Source organism: Podarcis vaucheri, assembly GCF_965113315.1.
Source record: "Podarcis vaucheri genome assembly, chromosome: 4".
Lineage (NCBI taxonomy): Eukaryota > Metazoa > Chordata > Lepidosauria > Squamata > Lacertidae > Podarcis > Podarcis vaucheri.
In genome coordinates, this window is record NC_138762.1 from 11,640,736 (window position 1) to 11,665,303 (window position 24,568).

The following is a 24,568-nucleotide window of genomic DNA, read 5'->3' on the forward strand; positions in this document are numbered from 1 at the left end:
TGCGGGTATAGCATAGTATACTAATTGAAATAACGATGATGATGGTAATAATAATAATAATAATAATGATGATGATACACAAGCCATGTATAGTTCAGAGGGTGCTATAATAATAATAAAGATAATAATAATAATAATTTTTTTTTTATTTATACCTCACCCTTCCTGGTTCAAAAACCAGGCTCAGGGCGGCTAACAACAAATTTAAAACACTTAATTGTAAAAGCAGCATAAAATACAGTATAAAAACATGAATAACAATAAAATTCAAAGTTCAGAAATCAATTTAGGGGAAATCCATCTAATAAATATTAGATAATCACCAGGGCTAGCAGAAAGTGCACTGCTTGAATGAGACAGAACATTCCTTGTTTGCACCCCATCTGATTAATGCAAAGGCTTTGGGCTATACCTTTCTGTGAGGGCCAGGTGAGCTCGGTTGGAAGTCCAGAGCCAAGTAATCGACATTTCCTGTGCTCTTTTTCGTGGCTGGGCTGCTTGTGCCGCTGGGGATGGGCGAGGCAGAGACAGGGTTTTGCTGGAAAAGACAAATAAAGAAGGAACAAGTGAAAAAGAAACCACAATCAGAGGCCAAGGTCTGTTCTTGGACTTCTGCTCATGGTTTCCCCAGTAGTGATGTATGGAAGTGAGAGCTGGACCATAAAGAAGGCTGATCACCAAAGAATTGATGCTTTTGAATTATGGTGCTGGAGGAGACTCTTGAGAGTCCCATGGACTGCAAGAAGATCCAACCTCTCCATTCTGAAGGAAATCAGCCCTGAGTGCTCACTGGAAGGACAGATCCTGAAGTTGAGGCTCCAATACAGTGGTACCTCGCAAGACGAGCGCCTCGCAAGACGGAAAACCCGCTAGACGAAAGGGTTTTCCGTTTTGGAGGCGCTTCGCAAGACGAATTTCCCTATGGGCTTGCTTCGCAAGACGACAGCCCATAGGGAAATATCCGGGACAGCGGGGAAGCGCAGCGTGTCTTCCCCACTGTCCTCGGACCTCCTCCGAAGCCGGGCGGTGGGGCGGGAACGCCTCCTCCCGCCGCCGCCGGGCTTCGGAACGATGCTCCGAAGCCGGGCGGTGGGGAGGGAACACCTTCTGAAGGCGGGCGGGGGGCAAAAGTCTTTGTCCCCCCTGCCTGCCTTCCCAGGGGCTTTTAAATCGCCCCGGACAGCGGAGAAGTCCTCCGCTGTCCCGGGCGATTTTAAAATGCCGCCCGCCAGCATTTTAAGATCGCCCAGACAGCGGAGAAGTCCTCCGCTGTCCCGGGGTTTTTTAAAATGCTGGGGGTGGGAAGAAAAGCCCTTGTCGTCCCCCCCCCCAGCCTTCAGAAGAGGTCCGGGGACAGACTGTCCCCGGACCTGGTCTGAAGGCGGTTTCCCTAGGAACGCATTAATTGATTTTCAATGCATTCCTATGGGAAACCGTGCATCGCAAGCCGAAAAACTCGCAAGACAAAGAGACTTGCGGAACGAATTAATTTCGTCTTGCGAGGCACCACTGTACTTTGGCCACCTCATGAGAAGAGAAGACTCCTTGGAAAAGACCCTGATGTTGGGAAAGATGGAGGGCACAAGGAGAAGGGGACGACAGAGGACGAGATGGCTGGACAGTGTTCTCGAAGCTACCAGCATGAGTTTGACCAAACTGCGGGAGGCAGTGGAAGACAGAAGTGCCTGGCGTGCTCTGGTCCATGGGGTCACGAAGATTCGGACACGACTAAACGACTAAAGAACAACAACAAAAGATGGAGGGCAGCCACCAGGGGTTCCATTGCTGCTCACCCTCTGCTAAAATGTGAGCTGGGGTTGGGACCGCTAAGGACAAGGGAGGAAGACGGAGTATGGAGAGAGAACTCGTGTTGTACTGAGAGATGGATTCTGCAGGGACTTACCATGGCCACGTAATTCTCTTCGCTGTCTCCGGAGTCTGTGCTGGTGATGCTCTGGGTGGAGATGGGACGACAGTATTGGGAAAAGTTGGAGTTGAAGCTCTGGCTGTAATGAGAGTTGAGAAGATGAGTTGGGCTAGGCAAGGTGCCATACATATCCTGTTTCCGCCCCCTGAAATATACTCAGAGTCGAGAGTGGATTTCATGCTCTTTATTCAGCTCATAGTGGTGAGGAGGAATGGAAGTTCCCCCACAATATCTGCTTTATATACATTATTTACACAATGGGCCCCACGTGATTGGCTAATTCCGGGATTCTCCTGTAGGCCAATCAGGTTGCGGATTCACTCCTACCTGGAGCTGGATTGGGTGGCTCCTGTGGACCAATCAGACTGCTGCATTTTGGATCCTATTCAACTCAGTACATAACACCCCCATTTGCACAATCTGCTGGCATGTTGAATGCGGACTCTGCACATGCCCCAACAGCTTTCCCCCGGAAAACTTGCTCTTTGGTGGTAAATTGGAACCAACGGCAATCCATGGAGAACTCAATTGCTGTTTGTTCCGATTGAGTGCTAAAACTGTGAGTTTTCCCGGGGGAAAGAAGAGAGGAAAACAACGTGTGAATAAGCCCTTCTTCAACCCTCTGTTGACCCCATGGAGGGCCCTTGCCCTGTTTCATGAGCAAGATCTTCACTTAAGGAGGCTGGTCGCTCTGAGAGCAAAGGAATACGAATTTGGAATACGATAGTTGGATTAAGCACTGGAATAAAGATATGAAGTTCACTGCTTGTGTTGCCTTAAGAGAAAACATGGGAAAAATGATGTACAGATGGTACATCACCCCTGTAAAATTAGGAAAAATCTATAAGAATGGAGATAAAATGTGCTGGAGGTGTAAAAACAAGGAAGTAGTAGTTTTTACCACATGTGGTGGACTTGTGAAAAAATCAAGAACTTCTGGGAGCTCATTTATAATGAACTAAAAAAAATGTTTAAATATACTTTTGTTAAAAAACCTGAAAATTTTCTTCAGGGAATGATTGGCAATGAAATTAAGAAAGAGGACCAGACCTTATTCCAGTACGCAACAACAGCAGCTATAATTTTAATCGCCCAAAATTGGAAATCAATCAATATCCCAACAGTAAGAGATTGGCAAAGTAAATTATTTGAATATTCAGAATTGGCAAAATTAACACAAAAAATTAGAGACCAGAAAGAAACAAAGTTTATTAAAGAATGGAATAAATTCATAACCTATATTGAAGTAGATTTAAAAAATCCAAAGATCACAGTAGGCTTAATAATAACCCTTCGACATACAAAAGTTTTAAAGATAAACTGCGGGGAAAAATGTATTACATAACCCAAAACTGAGGTGGAGGGAAGTCAATAACTTACATGTTTGCCTTTTTTTCTTCTTCTTATAATTAAGTTATGTTGTTCTTATTATTGTTTTTTTCCCCGTGAAGAATTTATTTTCTGTACATATGTGTGTATGAAAATTAATGTAATAGGTATGAGTTACTCGTGCGTAAGATGGTGCCTTTCTCGGTTAATTTGCCTTGTTAAACCTTTCTGACTGCACAGCCCCTTCTCATCGCGGCTGCCTCAGTCACTGGCAGAATCCGTCAGTGGGCGTTTCTTGAACCTCTTCCAACATAAAAGTGGTTTGACACCCAGTCTCCTCCTCCTCTCACTGCGCGGGAGTCTTCTGCGCAGGGAAGGCGTGGGTAGCGGAGGACCTGGGCTCTCCTCACTGATGTCCAGTGAAGAGTCCTGGAGCCCTCTCTCCACTTCCCCCGTCTGCCCCCCTTTATCCCTGGTGTTGCGCTGATTGGCTTCCCCCTCTACTGAGCTGTTTCTCCCCCTGCTGCTGGGTCCGTCGCCAGCATCATCTGGGAGCCTCCCCTTCGCCTCTCCCTCCGATGTCAGTTCCCTGACAATTAATAAAGAGAAATTTTAAAAAAAGAGAGAGAGCAAAGGGTCCTTTACTCACCCAGGCCTGGACCAGGATTTGGTGACCGGCGACTTGAAGGGAAGTTCATCGATAACGGTGTTGTTCCTCAAGTCCAGAGGCGTTGGCTTTGCTGGAGCGGAAAGAGATCTGAGTAAGGCCTGAGCAATCGTTTAACGGACACTTGATTGAATGGACTTGTCAGGGGACTGCCATCGGGACAGGGGAGGGAGGCAGGGGGGCCGTTGGGATACAGAGTGCCTCCAAAAATCCTGAGGAGCAGCTCCTTCTCCAGCGGTGAGGAAAGCCATGTTAGGATATTTCCGTTCCACCTTAAAAGGGAGCAGGCTTTGTGAGTCAGAGTCTGTGCATGTCCTGTTCACAGGATGTTTATGTTTTGCTATTGCTTTCGTTTTTTTCTCTCTCTGTCGAAGACACTGACGCAGACAGTCATGTCTTTCTCTGTTCTGATCAACGCTGAATAAAGCTTGTAAATAATGCTCTCCTGAGTGCAACTTCTGCTGTGCATTATATGCTGATAGAGTGTGCATGAGCTCTGGAAAGTGGCAAGATATTTTCTAGAAACTCATGCCGCTAATCGCTGATACTGCGTGCCTACGGGAGATCGATGGATCGTCCGGCAGACGGCTTGGGGCCATGATGGACTTTGTCTCCCTGGCAGTATCCCAACAAGCCACACCTCCAGTGAAGGAGAGAGGGGAGGGACCAGCCAAGTGGGGGAGGGGCTTGAGGATACTGCTGAGAGCCCCAGCGCCTCACATAGCCAGGCTGGCCAGGAGGGATGCACGCCCCTTCCGTTGCCCAGCCTGCGCAGAGGGGTTAAACGTAAGGAAGGGAGGTGGAGGCTTGGGGTACCAAAGCTCTTCTGTTGGGGCAGAAGCCAGAAGGGGCCACTCCTGGATTCTGCAAGTGACTAAGACGGACATGAACTTTGAGTTTCTGCACTCTATAGGACACACTTTTTCCTCTCCAAAAATTAAGGGGAAATGTGTATGCGTCCTATAGAGCGAATGCAGGCTGCGTGGCTAAGCCCAAAGCCAGAACAGCTGCGCAGCGCTCCGTCTCACTGTTCCAGCTTGCGGATGGCTGCGCAAAGCCTCTGCACGGCAGCGGGGTGCCTTCACCCCGCTGCCCTGCGGAGGCTACAAAGGCTGTCCCCGAAGCCTCAAGCCTTTGGAGTGCAGCGGGAACTCGTGCTGCGCTCCAAAGGCTTTGGGTCTGCGAAAGGAACCCGAAGCCTTTGGAGCGCAGCGAGAGGTCCTGCTGCACTCCAAAGGCTTCAGGGATCTTTGAGGCTGGCGGTGGAGGAAAGCAACACTTCCCCCCGCCAGCCCCAAAGAGCAGGTCGAAAGGAACCTGAAGCCTCCGGAGCCCAGCGGGAACTCCTGCCACGCTTCAGAGGCTTCGGGTTGCCTTCACTGAAGCCCGGAGAGCGAGAGGGGTCAGTGCGCACCGACCCCTCTCACTCTCCAGGCTTCCAAGGTAGCCGCCTGAAGCCTCCAGAGCACAGTGTGAACTCCTGCTGCGCTCCGGAGGCTTTGGGTGAATGCACCTTGAACGCACCTTGTTTTAGAGGGGGAGAACAAGACCCCCCCGTTTTCCCCCTCCTATGGTCCGGTGCGTCCTATAGAGTGAAAAATACGGTAGTTTGCACCAATAAAACCTGTAAAAGACAGGTCGGAGTCTTGCCTGGTTACTCACGAGCAACCACCACCTGCATCTGACAGGACTGATCGAAAAAACAGGAATCTGGCAGGCGTCTGGTCAGCCACTGTGAGAACAGAATGCTGGACTAGCTGTTGGCCTGATCTAGAAGGTTCTTCTTAGGTTCTTATGGCAGAGACTGGCAGCCTCCTGTGGGGCAGATATTAGTCTCTAAACACAGCTTCAAGCCGCAGCAGTTGCCACACACATTGCAAAAATATCGAATCACCCGCAGAAGAAAAGGGCAGGAAAGCGGTGCCTTTCCTTCCCTGAACTAAATGAATGCAAAAAAACCTCCCAAAATAACTCTCAGTCTCCTGAAATGAGGGATAAGCTAGGGTACCTACAGCTACCTCACAGGGTTGTTGTGAAGGGGGGGAAATGGGGAGGGAAAACACATGTAAACTACCTTGAGCCCCTTAGAGGCAAGGGTGGCCAAGGGCGGTTTGCTTTGCTTTTCTTTTTTAATTTTTATTAAGTACAAATTAGAAAACATACCTATTCACAACAAAGGAAAATACAAAAGAAAAAGAAAATACATATAACCAAGGGGAAAAAATTGGAGAATATTTTGTCTCTTTTCATAATTAGTTATTTATACCTCTATAAAAAGGGACACGGATGATGCTGTGGTCTAAACCACAGAGCCTAGGACTTGCCGATCAGAAGGTCGGTGGTTCGAATCCCCGCGACGGGGTGAGCTCCCGTTGCTCGGTCCCTGCTCCTGCCAACCTAGCAGTTCGAAAGCACGTCAAAGTGCAAGTAGATAAATAGGTACCGCTCCGGCGGGAAGGTAAACGGCGTTTCCGTGCACTGCTCTGGTTTGCCAGAAGCGGCTTAGTCATGCTGGCCTCATGACCCGGAAGCTGTACTCCGGCTCCCTCGGCCAGTAAAGCGAGATGAGCGCCGCAACCCCAGAGTCGGTCACGACTGGTCCTAATGGTCAGGGGTCCCTTTACCTTTATACCGCTATAAAATGCTATTCACAATAAAGCAGTGAAATGAAAGTTAAGATATCAGAAAAAAGAACAAAGAAAAATAAAGAAGTAAAATAAAAAGATCATAGGTGAAAATTTTTAAAAGTAGATAAGTACTCACAATACATAGCCATTTCCCGTCTATATTTATATTCAACTGTATAATTTCATCTTGTCTGCCAAGGGCGGTTTGGAGGGGAGCGGAGCTTACCTTTGCGGTCTGGCTTGAGGTTGCGGTTGACGGGCGGGGGCTGGATTTCGCTCATCCTCCTGTGCAGCTGAGAACTGCTGCTACCTTTGTGGACCGGGAAGGTAGAGGAGGACATGCCCATCAAGTCCAGGTGGTGAGGCCCGGGGCTCATGGGGATGTAGAGGTGCTGGGAGTTGTCGTTTGACCTCTCCGTGCTGATCAGGACCGAAGAGCCTGGGTTCATGGGGACATAGTTGTCTTCCGAGTCCGCGCTGTGAGAGCGAGCCACCGTCGCCTTGTTTTGCTGGGGAAGGGAGAAAGTGGTGACACATGAATGGGAGGCGAGTCGGTGAGGAAAGGCGGCAAAGGCGGAAAACTCAGGTTCTAGGTCAGGGGTTAGCAAACTTTTTCAGCAGGGGGCCGGTCCACTGTCCCTCAGACTTGGGGGGGGGGGGAGACTATATTTTGAAGGTGGGGGAAATGAACGAATTCCTATGCCCCACAAATCACCCAGAGATGCATTTTAAATAAAAGGACACATTCTACTCATGTAAAAACACGCTGATTCCCGGACTGTCTGTGGGCCGGATTTAGAAGGCGACTGGGCTGGAACGTGGGTTAAGGGACGCAGGTGGCGCTGTGGGTAAATCCTCAGCACCTAGGGCTTGCCGATCGCATGGTTGGCGGTTCGAATCCCCGCGGCGGGGTGAGCTCCCGTCTTTCAGTCCCAACTCCTGCCCACCTAGCAGTTCGAAAGCACTCTAAAGTGCAAGTAGATAAATAGGTACCGCTTTATAGCGGGAAGGTAAACGGCGTTTCCGTGTGCTGCGCTGGTGCCGGCTCGCCAGAGCAGCTTCGTCACGCTGGCCACGTGACCCGGAAGTGTCTCCGGATAGTGCTGGCCCCCGGCCTCTTAAGTGAGATGGGCGCACAACCATAGAGTCGGACACGACTGGCCCGTACGGGCAGGGGTACCTTTACCTTTACCTGGGCTGGAACTGGCCTCTGGGCTTTAGTTTGCCTACCCATGGACTAGGTCTTTGGAATTTTTTGCAAGGTAGCTTTCTGAGAAGCACAGATTTTATATTATTTATATATTGAATTTATATACCGCCCTATACCTGGGAGTCTCAAGGTGGTGCAAAGAATAAAATCAAGACATAAAACCACAATAATAAAAATAAAAACAACAACCCAATAGCCCCTCCCACAAAAAACCCACACACATTTTAAAAGAGCATCGGATGTAAATCGGAACAACCAAAGGCCTGGTTAAAAAGGAACGTTTTTTGCCTGGTGCCTAAAGGTGTATAATGAAGGTGCCAGGTGAACTTCCCTGAGGAGAGCATTCCGCAGACGGGGAGCCACTGCAGAGAAGGCCCCGTTCTCCTGTTGCCACCCTCCGAACCTCTTGAGGGGGTACATGAAGGAGGGCCTCAGAAGATGATCTCAGGGTATATATGTATGTATAGAAAACCTCAAGTTGCTAGTCCTTAGGACTCCAGCTAACTGAGCACCCATAGCTTACCAGATATGAGTTGAATCCAGCATTCACAGACTCTGTCGACTGAACTGCACTGCTGCTGCTGTGCTGAGGATATTCATAGGTTTCACAAGACGAAGCTGAAATCAGAGACATCAAAATCACAGTTAACTAGCAGTAAACAAAGTTTATTAAGAGGAGCAACTTAGTGGGTTCTCCAAATTCCTTTTAGACGGAGAACAAACAAAAGCCATAATTCCTAGAGTGCAGATTTCATGAGCGTTGGATGATGTTGTACATTATCTACACCCTCAGGGCAACTGAATAATGGAGGTCATGCAACAGATACAGCTCTTTCCTTCAACATGGCACCACCACTTCTTGCCCCATGCTGTCTAACAGAAGAGCCGGACGGGCCCCAGAACTGGGAGGAAATTTGTCCCGCCTCTGTTTCTTTTACATCAAGGTCCTTCTGGAACAGGAACTCTATTTCTGAGCGATGGAGATGGAAGAGTGCCGTGTCCGTGTATTGTTGGCATCCGTCTGTCTCTAGAGACAATGGAGTGCGCCTCCGGGGGTGAAGGGAAACGGCTACATCTGCAGCACTCATGTGACCTCTCTGGGGCGCAAGCCTGGGCAACGTGTATGGAGGTCTTGGGCTGCCCAGAAGACAAGATCCCGCTCTCAGCCTTGATGAGATGGTCCAAAGGAAAGCTGAGCAAGATGTCTGACACCAGCCTGGCTGCAGGAGTTGCTGGAAGGAGGCGTACAAGGTACCATCCAATCATCTTAGAGACTCCACTTTGGATTTGTGGAGCGTTGACTCCTTAACCTTTTCTTCTCCCGAAGATGTCTCACAAAGCAGTGGAGCTTTAGGACCAGTTTTCCCTCTCCTAGATGGGCTACCATCCCAAGTGGATGAGACCCAAATGCCCCTCACTTCCCTTTACAGCATGTGCAGAAATCACCTTCTTGGCCCTTGGACCCACTCTTGGTCTCATCTGCTTAAGCCGCCAGAGCCTGTCTTTGCATGCAGGGAAAGTCCCCAACTCACTGTCAGGGTTCAGGGAACCGGATCCCTCCCTCTGTGGTAGTGAATAAGCAAATCAAACAAAAGGACCGTTCTTACCAGTTAGTTTCTTTAATAATCACAGCAAGAGAAAAAGAAATGTATATATCTCTCTAGAAATGGCATTGTTCCCGGGAAAGGCTCACACCCTCTGTCCCTACTAATTTATGCCACGTTGGGTAATCTGAACTGGTTGCCCCTGTTCTATCACTTTCCAAGCCTGTCTAGTCTTAGGCGAAAGAGGGGGGTCAGGAATGCTGTCCAAGGAAGCTGAATCTGCCAGCTGTCTTCTAGTGTTTCTGTGCTGGGCCCGGGGGTAACCCGTGAAACGCGGTCCAGGACCGGACCAGAATCTGGAGGTTCCGCTAGGAGTCAGTCTGACAGGGCCAAGGCAGGAAACCAGGCAAGGACAGGTACAGGATCTCAGGCAGGATCTAGCATACAGCAATGTTGCTCCCGCAACCTGGGGCCAGGTCCGACAGCCTTTGTCGGGGTAGCGGCCGGTCCTGATCCCCCGGCGACTCACCTCCCTGTTTCGCCCGAAGGCGAGCACTCCTCCTGCGAGTACTCAGGTCTCTCCTTCTCTCAGACCTTAGTCTCTGCAGCTCGGGAGACGTCGGTGGGTTACTAGACCCAGGGGCCGCCTCAGCCTCCCCTGACCCAACCGGTAGTGGAGCAGCTATAAGTGATGGCCCCAACTGAAGACAACGAGGTCATCCCCGCATCTGGAGCCAGGGCAGGATCAGGCCCCTGACTCGGCCCAGCTGGTGTTTGATGCAGGGGAACCTGTGCAGACCGGGACTCTTCAGGATCAGGCCCCAGACTTGGTTCAGATGATGCCTGAGGCAAAGGATCCGGTGCGGACTGAGACTCCTCTGGTTCTGAGTCCGAGCCCGAATCCCAGGCCATCAGTTTCCTTTTCTTGCTGTTCCTCACCCAGTATTTCCCAGCTTTTCCCCTCTGAACTACGCCCCTCTGAAAACCACTGTTCTAAGTCAATACTGTCCTCTGGACCTTGGGAAGTTTTTTGGGGGGTTCCCACCATTCCTCCTCAGTCCAGCCCCTGACACTCACCGAGGGTTGGAGACTTATTAGTTGCCCTCAGCTGCTTTAGCCGGTCAGTGGAAGCTGTTTCCCGGGGTGTGGCCGCTGTCCCATGCTGGCAGCTTCTAGGAGCTGATTGCAAGGTGGGGATCAAAGGTGGACAAGCTACTCCTGAAGGAGCATGACATGTCCCCCATCAGAGGTACTGCTCCTCCCCTTACAGCCCGGGCACCCCAGCTCCTGCCCAAAGCCTTGGAGAACTACTGGCAGTCAAAGCAGTATAGCCACCTACAGTGGTGCCTCGGTTTAAGTGCGTATTTTTTGCTCTATAAGACGCACCAGACCACAAGACACACCTAGTTTTTGGAGGAGGAAAACAAGAAAAAAAATATTCTGAATCTCAGAAGCCAGAACAGCAAGAGGGATCGCTGTGCAGTGAAAGAAGCAATCCCTCTTGCTGTTCTGGCTTCTGGGATAGCTGTGCAGCCTGCATTCCCTCCATAAGACGCACACACATTTCCCCTTACTTTTTAGGAGGGAAAAAGTGAGTCTTATAGAGCAAAAAAATACGGTACTTAATTCCTTCTGGAGGTCCGTTCTTAACCTGAAACTGTTCTTAACCTGAAGCACCACTTTAGCTAATGGGGCCTCCTGCTGCTGCTGCGCGGCCGGAGCACAATTTCTGTTCTCATCCTGAAGCAAAGTTCTTAACCCGAGGTAATATTTCTGGGTTAGCGGAGTCTGTAACCTGAAGCGTATGTAACCCCAGGTACCCCTGTATAGTCATCCAGCGCAAAGAGCCCTGATACTCACCTCGATGCAGCCGGCAGTTCTCCATGGCAGGCAACGTATTCCTTCTGGGAATGGTAGCAGCAACTGAGCCCACGCCTAGGCCTTCGCTGTCCAGCAGGCGCTGCTGAGGGCTGCCCCACCGTGTCTCTGCCTGCCCTGGTTTAGGTGGCCTAGGTGGGGGAGTGGCGGGCGTTTCGTTGGAGGCCATCCCCAGGGTGTTGTGGTTCTTGTCCAGTGTGAATGTCCTTGGAATCTGATAAATCGATAAAGGAGTACCAGGGACGTCGTACGAGTCAGTGGACAGCTCCCCAAAGTCCTTGCAAAGGGTGTTGTTGGGGGTTTTGAAGGTGTACACCTCCTCGCTATCCGTTTCAGAACCCGTGAGGCTGGATTTGGTGTGCGTGTAGCACCCGAAACTCCTCGGAAGGTCGTAGGCACTGTCCCTGAGCTCCGAGTTGTGGCGGCTTGGCTTGGGCAAGCTGTAGAAGCCGTGGACTTGCCCGCCCACACCGTTGACACAGTGCCCGTTCCCCTGAGACAGCTTCTGGACAGATGGGTCGCTTCTCATGAAGAACGAGGATCTTGTGGCTTGAGAGAAACTAGCACTCCTAAAACGAAAAGTGGAAGAGAAGCCGTGAGGCAGAGATTCACATTGGGCACTGCCTATGGTGACAGCAGTCACGAAATTAAAAGACGCCTGCTTCTGGGGAGGAAAGCAATGACAAACCTAGACAGCATCTTAAAAAGCAGAGACGTCACCTTGCCGACAAAGGTCCATATAGTTAAAGCTATGGTTTTCCCAGTAGTGATGTATGGAAGTGAGAGCTGGACCATAAAGAAGGCTGATCGCCAAAGAATTGATGCTTCTGAATTCTTGTGCTGGAGGAGACTCTTGAGAGTCCCATGGACTGCAAGAAGATCAAACCTCTCCATTCTGAAGGAAATCAGCCCTGAGTGGTCACTGGAAGGACAGATCGTGAAGCTGAGGCTCCAAGACTTTGGCCACCTCATGAGAAGACTCCCTGGAAAAGACCCTGATGTTGGGAAAGATGGAGGGCACAAGGAGAAGGGGATGACAGAGGATGAGATGGTTGGACAGTGTTCTCGAAGCTACGAACATGAGTTTGACCAAACTGTGGGAGGCAGTGGAAGACAGGAATGCCTGGCGTGCTCTGGTCCGCGGGGTCACGAAAAGTCGGACACGACTAAACAACTAAACAACAGATATCTTCCTATATAAATAGAAATGTAACATGTCATCACGCTCTGGAGCATGCGGAACAGCAGGCTGGGTGAGCTGTTTAACAGAGGGAGGGAAGTCACCTTTCCCCCCCATTAAAGACTTCTGCAGTGAGGAGTAACATGGCAGGGGGGCTTCACATCGCAGTTTAGCAAGCTGCTTTGTGAAGCACCTCTCCAACTCCATTAACATTTGGAAAATGCAATCTAATTTAGGGATAGGTGGGGATTTGTCAGAGAAGTCTCAGTACTTCAACAAATTATAATTTCCACGATTCTTGGAGAAATGTTGTAACAGCCTGGTATAAAACTTAAATGGGTTTATAGTGTAGAGACGCTAACCTCTCAGACCCCAACTGTGGGATCGTAGCAGTAACTGGTCTGTGTGATGTGATCTTACGTACGGCTCTGAGCTTCACATAGTGGCCTGTAAAATGGTGAATAATTGTCTTGGGTCACACAAGTGTTGTGAAAGGAAATTTGCAGCCTTGGCAACAATGAAGATGAGTACTATGGGATACAATTACTCACAGTTCATTGCAACGACAATCCCAGAGCTGGTTACATAAGCCATTAAAATAGCAGAGAGACAATAAAATATTACAAATAAATGGAGCATGTGACTTGCAGCAAGCAGAAAATCGAAAGGGTAATTGCTAACAGGCACTATGCCCAGCAAACGCCTAAGTGTTTGGGTGGCACCTAAAACTCTTAGGAACTGGCGCCAGCTGCATCTCAGAGATGAGGAAGTTCTATAACTGGGGGGGCCACCACCAAGAAAGCCATCCCTTGGGTTGCGGCACTGCAAATATAAAATAGCTCCACCTCCACCAGGAGGACCTCCCTCAGAGATTTGAATAAACCAATGTGCACACACCCACACCAGATCTTAATAAACACACACACAATTTTAAATTATTTTTTTTTTAAGAGAAAGAGCAAGGGAAGCTCATTCAGTCACCCCATCAGTCGGGATTTAAATTTAAGAATTTAAAGGTAAAGGACCCTTGGATGGGTAAGTCCAGTCAAAGGCAACTATGGGGCGCGGCGCTCATCTCGCCTTTCAGGCCAAGGGAGCAGGCGTTTGTCCACAGACAGCTATCCGGGTCATGTGGCCAGCAGGACTAAACCGCTTCTGGCACAATGGGACACCGTGACGGAAGCCAGAGTGAACGGAAATGCTGTTTACGTTCCCGCCGCAGTGGTACCTATTTATCTACTTGCACTGGCGTGCTTTGAACTGCTAGGTTGGCAGGAGCTGGGACAGAGCAACGGGAGCTCGCCCTGTTGTGGGGATTTGAACCGCCGACCTTCTGATCGGCAAGCCCAAGAGGCTCAGTGGTTTAGACCACAGCGCCACCCACATCCCATTGCTGCACAATGGAACTTCCCCTTTCTCTCTGATCCCCTGAAAATTCCAAATGCTCTAGCAGGTCCTCCAACCCTCTGGAGCAGAGTTTTGGGGTGTGTCGGGTGGTGGAGAGATTGGGGAAGCTCCACTGCTGAAGCAGACATCTATTGCTCTCATGCAGTGCTGTTGCTGGATGCAACCCATGGTGTGGAAAGGTCCCAAATGGCTGGATACAAAGGGTTTTTAATGACCTTCCATTAGTTCCATCAGAAGTGAAGCATACTTTTAATTATTAATGAAAAACAGATGTAGGGGTGAAATTCTCTTGAACCTGGGAAAGCCCTGGGGTTTACTGAGAATCCAGCTGTGATTCAAGCATGTTGGGACCTTCTGATTCACACGGCTGGTACCTCTCCAGCTGTCGCCCACTGTCCTTTGGGCCATTTAGGGGTCCCTTCCTCTCATCCTTCCCACATCACGTTCCTAGCACGTTCCAGTATGGTTTGATGGGAAGGAAAAGGCAATAAGCGTTCATCCTCTAGGGAAACTGGAAACCAGTATAATGATAACAAACCAACTGGGACCAACAGAAACAAAAAGCCATAACACTGCTAGAATAAAGAAGGCTGATGTATGGAAGTGAGAGCTGGACCATAAAGAAGGCTGATCGCCAAAGAATGGATGCTTTTGAATTATGGTGCTGGAGGTGACTCTTGAGAGTCCTGTGGACTGCAAGAAGATCAAACCTATCCATTCTTAAGGAAATCAGCCCTGTGCGCTCACTAGAAGGACAGATCCTGAAGCTGAGGCTCCAAGACTTTGGCCACCTCAGGAGAAGAGAAGACTCCCTGGAAAAGACCCTGATGTTGGGAAAGATGGAGGGCACAAGGAGAAGGGGACGGCAGAGGACGAGATGGTTGGACAGTGTTCTCAAAGCTACCAACATGAGTTTGATCAAACGGCGGGAGGCAGTGGAAGACAGGAGTGCCTGGCGTGCTCTGGTCCATGGGGTCACGAAGAGTCGGACACGACTAAACAACTAAACAACAGCAGCAGATCGAAGCAGTTGAGTGGGAACATGTAGAGCCATGAGATACATGTTCACACAAAAGTTTCAACCAAAAGATCATGGTATAAGGCAGCTTCTGTGCCGTACTGCTTCATCACCAGTAGGTGGAGCTGTGTATAAAACGACTACAGGATTTATTTATTTTTTTGCACGATGGGCCTATTTTATTCCCCAAACACAGCTCTTTTTGCAGAACAATTGCAAAGTAAGATGTGTCTTGTGTTGAAAGACCAGCAGCTGCCTCTTGTCGTTTGAGCTTCAGTCTACTCTGATCTCTTGCCACTAAGGCTAAATGGCTGTGCCCAAAGTTTTACAGAACAGTGGTTTTTGAAGAAGGGTTTTTTTCCTGATTTTTAACTGCATGGATGAGGCAACGAGGTACAATGCCTGGTGAGGAATACCATAAGTGGAGCATACTGTTACTATTGCTGCTTGATTTTACTGGATTGTAGCCAATGTTTGCCCTACTCTGAGTAGTACCATTGAAACTAATGGACCTAAGATAGTAATGGCTGTTCATTTCAAGCGGTGTCCTCCAAGTAGGAAGAACTCTGGGCACTACCCATTGTGCTTAATTGCCCCAAGCCATCCTGAGCATTGCAAATTCATTGGAAGGGCAGAGTGTGACGTTATTAAAAATAAACAATGGCTCTCAGGCGCTGAGCTTGTAGGCAACAAAGAATATGCAATGAGTGAATCTGTCAGTTTTGGCTTCTCGTTTTTCCAGTCTGAAGTTCAGCACCTAACATTTCCACCTCAGTTTGCGATGATTATTGTTTTAAAGTCCTCCTGAAAATTCACCAGCAATTTTAGTGTGAATTTCTCCTAAACCACAGAGCCTAGGGCTTGCCGATCAAAAGGTCGGCGGTTCGAATCCCCGCGACAGAGTGAGCTCCCATTGTTCGGTCCCTGCTGCTGCCCACCTAGCAGTTCGAAAGCACATCAAGTGCAAGTAGATAAATAGGTACCGCTCCGGCGGGAAGGTAAACGGCATTTTCGTGCGCTGCTCTGGTTCACCAGAAGCGGTTTAGTCCTGCTGGCCACATGACCTAGAAACTGTCTGCAGACAAATGCTGGCTCCCTCAGCCAGTAAAGCGAGATGAGCGCCACAACCCCAGAGTCGTCCATGACTGGACCTAGTGTTCAGGGGTAAAAGTAAAGGGACCCCTGACCATTAGGTCCAGACGCGGACGACTCTGGGGTTGCGGCGCTCATCTTGCTTTATTGGCCAAGGGAGCCAGTGTACAGCTTCCGGGTCATGTGGCCAGCATGACTAAGCCGCTTCTGGTGAACGAGAGCAGCGCACGGAAATGCCGTTTACCTTCCCGCCGGAGCGGTACCTATTTATCTACTTGCACTTTGACGTGCTTTCGAACTGCTAGGTTGGCAGGAGCAGGGACCGAGCAACGGGAGCTCACCCCGTCGCGGGGATTCGAACCGCCGACCTTCTGATTGGCAAGTCCTAGGCTCTGTGGTTTAACCCACAGCGCCACCCATGCCCCGTTTCTTGAAAGTAGGGTGGTATAAAAATATTAAGGGACCTGCGTCCCTTAATGTTCAGGGGTACCTTTACCTTTTTACTCCTAATAATACACATTTTTATATGCAATTTTGCCCAGTAAACACATATTCTTGCATAGTATTTCTCCCAATGCTGAAGCATTCTTGTACCTTAACTCCACTATGATATACAGTTCTATGCATGCTTTAATGTGGCAGATGAATTTTTGCAAACGGTGGTTGGCTAGAAAGCTTCACTGCAAAATTCGCAGAAGTGTGAATTTCGAAGGACCTTTGCGTTTCAGTTTGCGTACCGTTTCAAAAAGTGAGAATTAGGGAGATTCATATTTGACGTGAACCGAATCGAATCTCTCCCCCTACCCACCACCAATCCTTAGACAAGAAGATTCCGGTCCTACCTGGTGTTCTCCGATTTCCTGCTCATACACTGGTGCAGGAAGAGATAGTCTTGAGGGGCACTGGTGGAAAGCGTGGTCCGGATATGGTTGGCGGGTGAATCGAAGGTGAAAAGGGTGGGCTGGCTGGAGTGCGAAGGAGCGGACGACTTCCGTTCTCGCAGGAGCCGCTGGCTGGAGCCACTCAGCTCAGCCGGGGAGGAACGTGGCCCGTGAATGACAGAAGGAATGTTTCTTAGAGAATCTGCACAGGAAGAATTGAGGGAGATATTGTCACCCTTAAAATAATAACAACAATAACAACAGCAATAAGGATAATAACAATAACAACAACAACAGAAGAAGAAGAAGAAGAAGAGTTTGGATTTGATATCCCGCCTTTCACTCCCCTTCAGGAGTCTCAAAGCGGCTAACATTCTCCTTTCCCTTCCTCCCCCACAACAAACACTCTGTGAGGTGAGTGGGGCTGAGAGACTTCAAAGAAGTGTGACTGGCCCAAGGTCACCCAGCAGCTGCATGTGGAGGAGCGGAGACTCGAACCCGGTTCCCCAGATTACGAGACTACCGCTCTTAACCACTACGCCACACTGGCTCTCATAATTTATAATAATAATAATTTATACTCTGTCTATCTGGCTGGGTTTCCCCAGCCACTCTGGGTGGATTCCAGCAAAATATTAAAATACAGTGGATGCTCGGGTTGCGAATGTGATCTGTGCAGGAGGCACATTTGCAACGCGGCATCTGAGCACGTGCGAGTTGCGATTCGGCGCTTCTGTGCATGCGCAAAGCGCGATTTAGCGCTTCTGCGCATGCACGACCGCCGAAACCCAGAAGTAACCCGTTCCAGTACTTCCGGGTTTTGGCGGGTCCATAACTCGAAAAAATGCAACCTGAAGCATCTGTAACCCGAGGTATGACTGGACAGTGGTACCTCGGGTTACAGACGCTTCAGGTTACAGACTCTGCTAACCCAGAAATAGTACCTTGGGTTAAGAACTTTGCTTCAGGATGAGAACAGAAATCGCGTGCCAGCAGCGCGGTGGCAGCGGGAGGCCGCATTAGCTAAAGTGGTACTTCAGGTTAAGAACAGTTTCAGGTTAAGAACAGACCTCTGGAATGAATTAAGTTCTTAACCCGAGGTACCACTGTACAATAATTCATCAAATATTAAAAGCTTCCCTAAACTGCCTTCAGATGTCTTCTAAAGTCAGGTAGAACTTAACAGAGCTATACAGTGGTGCCCCGCAAGATGAATGCCTCGCAAGACGGAAAACTTGCTAGACGAAAGAGTTTTCTGTTTTGGAGGTGCTTCGCAAAACGAATCTCCTATGGGCTTGCTTCGCAAGACGAGAATGTCTTGCGAGTTCCTGCGGGTTTTTTCCCCTTCCCCCCTTTTTCTAAGCCGCTAAGCCGCTTATCAGCTGATCCAATAAGCCGATAAAAGCCGCTAATAGCGCTAATCCGCTAATTCGTCAATGGGCTTGCTTTGCAAGACGAAAAAACCGCTAGACGAAGAGAATCACAGAACGGATTCTTTTCGTCTTGCGAGGCACCACTGTAATGCCCAACATCCAACAAACCGCAGTTCCCATGATTCTTTGGAAGAAGCAATGTGCATTAAATATGTAATCAGGGACAGAGAATGAGTGGCTCTTCAGATGTAGAACAATAGAATCATAGAGTTGTAAGGGGCCATGAAGATCATCTAGTTCAACCCCCGGCAGTTCAGGAATATGCAGCTGTCCCATACGGGGATTGAACCTGCAACCTTGGCATTATCAGCACCATGTTCTAGCCAACTGAGCTATCCAACTGAGTCATGCATCTAGATTCCAGTTCCCACCATCCCTAGCTACCAATGGCCATGTTGGCAAGAGGCTGATGGGGAGCCTAACACCCGAGGGATGACGACAAGCTCCTCATCTCCTCTGCCTAAACAAGGTGAGTCATCAGTCTCCTATACATTGTCAAGTGATAAAAATAGGCATGTCTGCAGGGTTTTCTTTTAGCCGTACCACAAATTCCTATTTTAGAGAGAATAAAATAAGATGAGTACGTGGTTCTGACTGATTGGTTGGTGCCTGTGCGCACCACTGATCAATATTGAACATTTAATGGTGTCATTATGATAGTAAGGAGAAAAGTTCTTTGCCTCGCTCAGTACAGGGATAGATTACAGGCACAATGTTCAAATTCCATTCTTTGGGCAGAGGAGAGCTACTGGCAGCACAGAACGCTATGGGAATTTAAGTCGTCACATTTGCCTAATTTTGCTATTGATATTACCCTGCGAATCATAATCTGAGGTTCTTCTTTGTGGCCCTCATCCAGGTGAGGTCCGGAGGGTGGCAACACGAGAACAGGGCCTTTTCGGTGGTGGCTCCCCGTCTGTGGAATGCTCTCCCCAGGGAGGCTCGCCTGGTTCCTCCATTACATACCTTTAAGTTCCAAGGCCTTTTAAATGTGCTTTTAGGAGGTGGGGTTATTGGCTTGTCGTTATGCATTTTGTGTCCTCATTTTGTATTGTTATGTTGTGAACCGCTGAGATCTTTGGATGAAGGGCAGTAATAATCTGAAAGGGTCTGGCTAGGGCTGATGGAAATTGAAGTCCAAAACATTTGGAGAGCACCAGGTTAGTGCCCTTATGATTTGGGCAGTTTTATATTCAATCCCAGGGACACGGGTGGCGCTGTGGGTTAAACCACAGAGCCTAGGACTTGCCAATCAGAAGGTCGGCGGTTCGAATCCCTGCGACGGGGTGAGCTCCCGTTGCTCAGTCCCTGCTCCTGTCCACCTAGCAGTTTGAAAGCACGTCAACGTGCAAGTAGATAAATAGGTACTGCTCCGGCGGGAAGGTAAACGGCGTTTCCGTGCACTGCTCTGGTTCTCCAGAAGCGGCTTAGTCATGCTGGCCACATGACCCGGAAGCTGTACGCCAGCTCCTTCGGCCAACAAAGCGAGATGAGCGCTGCAACCCCAGAGTCGTCCCCGACTGGACCTAATGGTCAGGGATCCCTTTAGCTTTAGCTTTTATATTCAATCCCTTGTGCTGCATCCTCCATTTTCTTTTCTTTTTTAAAAAAGATATTTATTGAAATTTTCAAAATATTACAAAATTAAAAAGAAAAATACAAAATAAAAATAGTTAAAAACAATTCGCTCTTTCAATGACTTATCTTTCATTTACTTATTTCCCGGACCTCCTCACGCCTCCCTTTTCTGTATTCCTGTTCAGATAGTTCAGCAAATCCCTCCCCTCTTTGTTTATCCTGGTCTTCAATCTTAAAATATTGTAACATTGGATTTTTACCTATTAATCGTCCATTTTCTCATATTCCCTTATAACATTACAGCTATATACCACTTAGTTTCTATCCAACATCATTCTAACATTCATTAATTTTACAATATTTCTGTAAATTGTCTTTAAACTTTTTCCAATCTTCTTCCACCAACTCTTCTTCCTGGTCTCGGATTCTGCCTGCATCCTCCATTTTCACAGCTGCTGCACACGAGTTTCAGAAAGGGAAGAGAAATTTGGAAGGAGGCAGGAGGAAGGGAATTAATTAAATCAGCTCCTGGATGAATAAACCCGTCCGGTTTTTGGGGTTTTGCTTCTTGGTCACGGAAGGAAGTGAGAGAATGCCAAGAGCTGGCTTTTAAATGTATGGCTGCCAAACTAGTTTTTTTCATTCAACTGGTCTGGGGAGGGGGGAACCCTGAAACATACAAATAAAAAGAGGTACACACCAGGGACGTCGCCAAATTGGGGGGGCAGGGGCTGATGCCCCCCTAAATCAAGTAAATAAATAAAAATACTTAACTGACTAATCGTGTTGCATATAGCTCGGTTCTGCCCCCCAATAAAGCCTGTGCCGTCATCGCCACCATAAATCCTGGCTCCGTCCATGATACACACATAATTTTTGGACTTACCCTAAAATATAGACTTTTTGGATCGAAGAAATAATAGTAGCTGGAAGAATGATAGGATATATAGTCCCCGTGAACCCGCTGGTAATTTGGTTTGGGTATGCCTTGATAGACAACAGCGGAACGACCTTAAATATTATTTTTCTTTCCTTTGTTAAGGAAATTGGAAATCACAAAAAAGAGGATTATGCCAATACATCAGTCTCCCACCCCCAAAGTATTTAACGAGCGTGTGGCGTCCTGCGCAGTAATTTTTATTGTTAATGGGGAACTACTTTTATGCTCCAAGTTATCAGTGAACTGGTGATCATTTACTAATTAAAAACGTTGAACAAAAATAGATAAAAAGATGCATGCTGTTTAAACAAGCTAAGTGGGAGGGGGAACAGAGAGAAATATATTTTTTGGTGGGGTTGCGGGAGAGGAAGACGAATGAATCGGGGCGAAGGTTCATTGCAGGGGCCACTAATGCAGTAATTTTTTTTAAAGCGCAGATTTTAGGTGGGAGAAATAGGTCCATTACTCAACAGCCGCACGCTATTCTAGAGACATGAGCGGGCATCACTCAAAACAGACCCACACTCCATAATCTCTAGTAAAAGCAGGCTTCTCACCCCAAGGGAGCCCATTCCATTGACACTGGCATTGATTTTCAAAAATGTATCCTCGCTTTTCTCCCCACAATGACCCGGCCACTAAGTGCTATTAGCGATTGCAGCGGGTTCAGAACTCACTCACCACCGTTTCGGGAGACGAAACCCCATCAATAGAGGCAAGGGGAAGGGGCAAGGAAGCTGCGAGCTGCTTGCATTTGAACTTGGTGTGGCGCAGAGAGAAGCAAAAGGAGGGGAAATAAGTCAGGAGATGGAACATTTGTCCTCTGGGGCGGAAAATTCAGCGGATGTGCTTTACTTTTGGTCGCTGTTGGAGAGCGAGAAGGATCTGGGGCTCGTGGGGAATACTTGCAAACAGGTGAAATGTTTTGTTTGCTTGTTTATTATTTTAATACAGTGATACCTCGGGTTAAGTACTTAATTCGTTCCACTAGGGGTTCTCAATGAGTATTTCCCCCCTGTGCAGGCCTGGATTAAGGAAGACCAACTTTTCTGCTTATTTCTCCTCATACAGTGGTACCTCGGGTTAAGTACTTAATTCGTTCCGGAGGTCCGTTCTTAACCTGAAACTGTTCTTAACCTGAAGCACTACTTTAGCTAATAGGGCCTCCTGCTGCCGCCGCACCACCAGAGCACGGTTTCTGTTCTCATCCTGAAGCAAAGTTCTTAACCCGAGGTACTATTTCTGGGTTAGCGGAGTCTGTAACCTGAAGCGTATGTAACTTGAAGCGTATGTAACCCGAGGTACCACTGTATTGTTCTCTATTGAATTTGTTTGACGACCTGCATCCGAAGATCACAGGGTGGTTTACAACGTAAAAATGTGAAATGAAAACACAAAATGCGTAATAAAACAAAGACAAAAGCAAAACAAATCAATATCCCTCCCTTCTACATCCACTTTATGATTTATTAAATTTGTATCCTGCCCTTCCTCCTGAGGGAGCCCAAAGGAGAAAACCTGAAACAAAACTTATTTGCGAGCGATTAACACCATTTAAAAACATTTAGAGCCATCTAAAAAATAAGATACCCCCAGTTACTAAATTTAAGAGGTGCCACTGTCGATATCTACCAGACATCAAATGCTTGGGTAAACAAGAATATTTTAAATTCCTACTGAACTATACAGTGGTACCTCTGGTTGCGAACGGGATCCGTTCCAGAGGCCCGTTTGCAACATAAAAAGAGCGCAACCTGCAGCAGCGCGTCTGCGCATGTGTGGGTTGCGATTTGCCGCTTCTGCGCATGACACCATTTTGCACATCTGCGCATGCACGAGCGGTGAAACTTGGAAGTAACCCTTTCCAGTACTTCCGGGTTGCCGCGGGACGCAACCTGAAAGAATGTGACATGCAGCGCATGTAACATGAGGTATGACTATATGGGTTTTACATCTTATTATTATTTGTAATGAATACTATTGGCATCTAGGAGAAGAAAAACTCTGATCCTAAACCTCTGCTGTCTTGTGGCTAATTAATAATAATAATACTTTTATTATTTATACCCCGCCCATCTGGCTGGGTTTCCCCAGACACTCTGGGCAGCTTACAGCACATCTAAAAACATGATTAAAAATTTGAGCTATACTCATTTGTGAGGGGGGCTCCAGGAATGGAACAATCCATACCCTCTTCCTTGCAGGATATATTTGGGAGAATATAAAGCTAAGGAGTTAACCCTACACAAATCCAGCGCCGAGTTCCTAAGGCGGTTGGATGGTGCCTTGCACGCCTCCTTCCACCTGCAGCCAAACTGGTGCCAAACATCTTGCTCTGCTTTCCTTTGACCACGTCAACGAGGCCAAAGGGTGTGTATGTGTCTTGTCATCTGGACAGCCCAGGGCCTCCAGACACGCTGCCCAGGCTTGTGCCCCAGGGTGGTCCCTTCGGTGTTGCCAACACGGCAAAGTAAAAGTTGCTCAGTTCTGACCGGTGCCAGGCAGCTGCCATCTGAAGTCTCCCCAAAAACCAATGCTCACCATCGATGTCCCATCCAGAAGCAGCATATACCATCACTGGGTGAGACGCTCTCTTTCTCTGGCGAGAGGAGACAACCAAGTGCCCATAATAATAATAATAATTAATTATTATTATTTATTTTATTATTTTATTATTTATTTATTTATACCCCGCCCATCTGGCCAAGTTTCCCCAGCCATTCTGGGCGGCTCCCAGTCGAGTGTTAAAAACAATACAGCATTAAATATTAAAAACTTCCCTAAACAGGACTGCCTTCAGATGTCCTTTAAAAATAAGATAGCTGCTTATTTCCTTCACATCTGAAGGGAGGGCGCCACCACCGAGAAGGCCCTCTGCCTGGTTCCCTGTAACCTCACTTCTTGCAATGAGGGAACCGCCAGAAGGCCCTCGGCGCTGGATCTCAGTGTCCGGGCTGAACGATGCAGGTGGAGACGCTCCTTCAGATATACTGGACTGAGGCCGTTTAGGGCTTTCAAGGTCAGCACCAACACTTTGAATCGTGCTCGGAAACATACTGGGAGCCAATGCAGATCTCTCAGGACTGGTGTTATGTGGTCTTGGTGGCTGCTCCCATTCACCAGTCTAGCTGCCACATTCTGGGGTAGTTGCAGTTCCCGGGTCACCTTCAAAGGTAGCCCCATGGAGAGTGCATGGCATCTGGGAGTCTAAGGAGGGGGGGGCGAAAGCAGCCTAAAGGTGGCAGGGATGATGGTGTGAGGCTTGGCATTGCCTCTGGTGGGTCGCAACAGATGCCCGAGTGTGGCTGGTGCTGGTTTTGAAAGCAAGTTGCAAACGTGAACAATAAAACCAATGAACGGCGTATGCTGAAAATAAAAATTGTGCGACGCAGTTCCATCTGTTTACCAGGTTCAGTCCCTATTTTCGGCACCTCTTCCTGGTAAAACATTGTCCCTATTTTGTGTTTTTCGGCGTGTGTGTGTGTTGGGGGGGGGGATATATTGGGAGGTTGCTATTTTCTTCCTTAAAAAAACTGCAAGAGTAGTTCCAACAGGAAATGTTGGGTTCTGTGAAGCCCTGGAAGTTTGTTTTATTCCACATTTACTTGAACTTCCTGTGGATGCAGAACACACGCACAGAAATCTAGCAAACAGAATGAAGAAAATGTTATTGCTGCACAATGGTTTTCTTCTATTTCTGTTAAGACTGACACTGCGAAGTGTTCCTTTCCCCAGCAGGCTCTTAAAAGGGGAGGAAGAAAAGGATCTGCCAGAGAATTAAGAGATTCTCCTGACACCGAGTAAATCAAGGCTGGAGATTATCTGCGATCAGTACTCAAACCACTCTAATGTGAGAA

At 48.2% G+C, this 24,568-nt stretch overlaps 1 protein-coding gene across 1 annotated transcript in view; it reads right to left on the reverse strand.

Moving 5' to 3' along the window:
- Positions 1-24,568, reverse strand: part of GAB2 (GRB2 associated binding protein 2) — a 147,320-nt gene that overhangs the window by 1,745 nt on the left and 121,007 nt on the right. The window contains exons 3-9 of the mRNA XM_082219295.1: positions 16,722-16,962; positions 11,165-11,751; positions 8,284-8,378; positions 6,777-7,059; positions 3,906-3,996; positions 1,904-2,006; positions 413-538 (exon numbers count right to left, since the gene is read on the reverse strand). Coding sequence (XP_082075421.1) covers positions 413-538; positions 1,904-2,006; positions 3,906-3,996; positions 6,777-7,059; positions 8,284-8,378; positions 11,165-11,751; positions 16,722-16,962 — 1,526 coding nt within the window. The remainder of the gene's footprint in view (positions 1-412; positions 539-1,903; positions 2,007-3,905; positions 3,997-6,776; positions 7,060-8,283; positions 8,379-11,164; positions 11,752-16,721; positions 16,963-24,568) is intronic.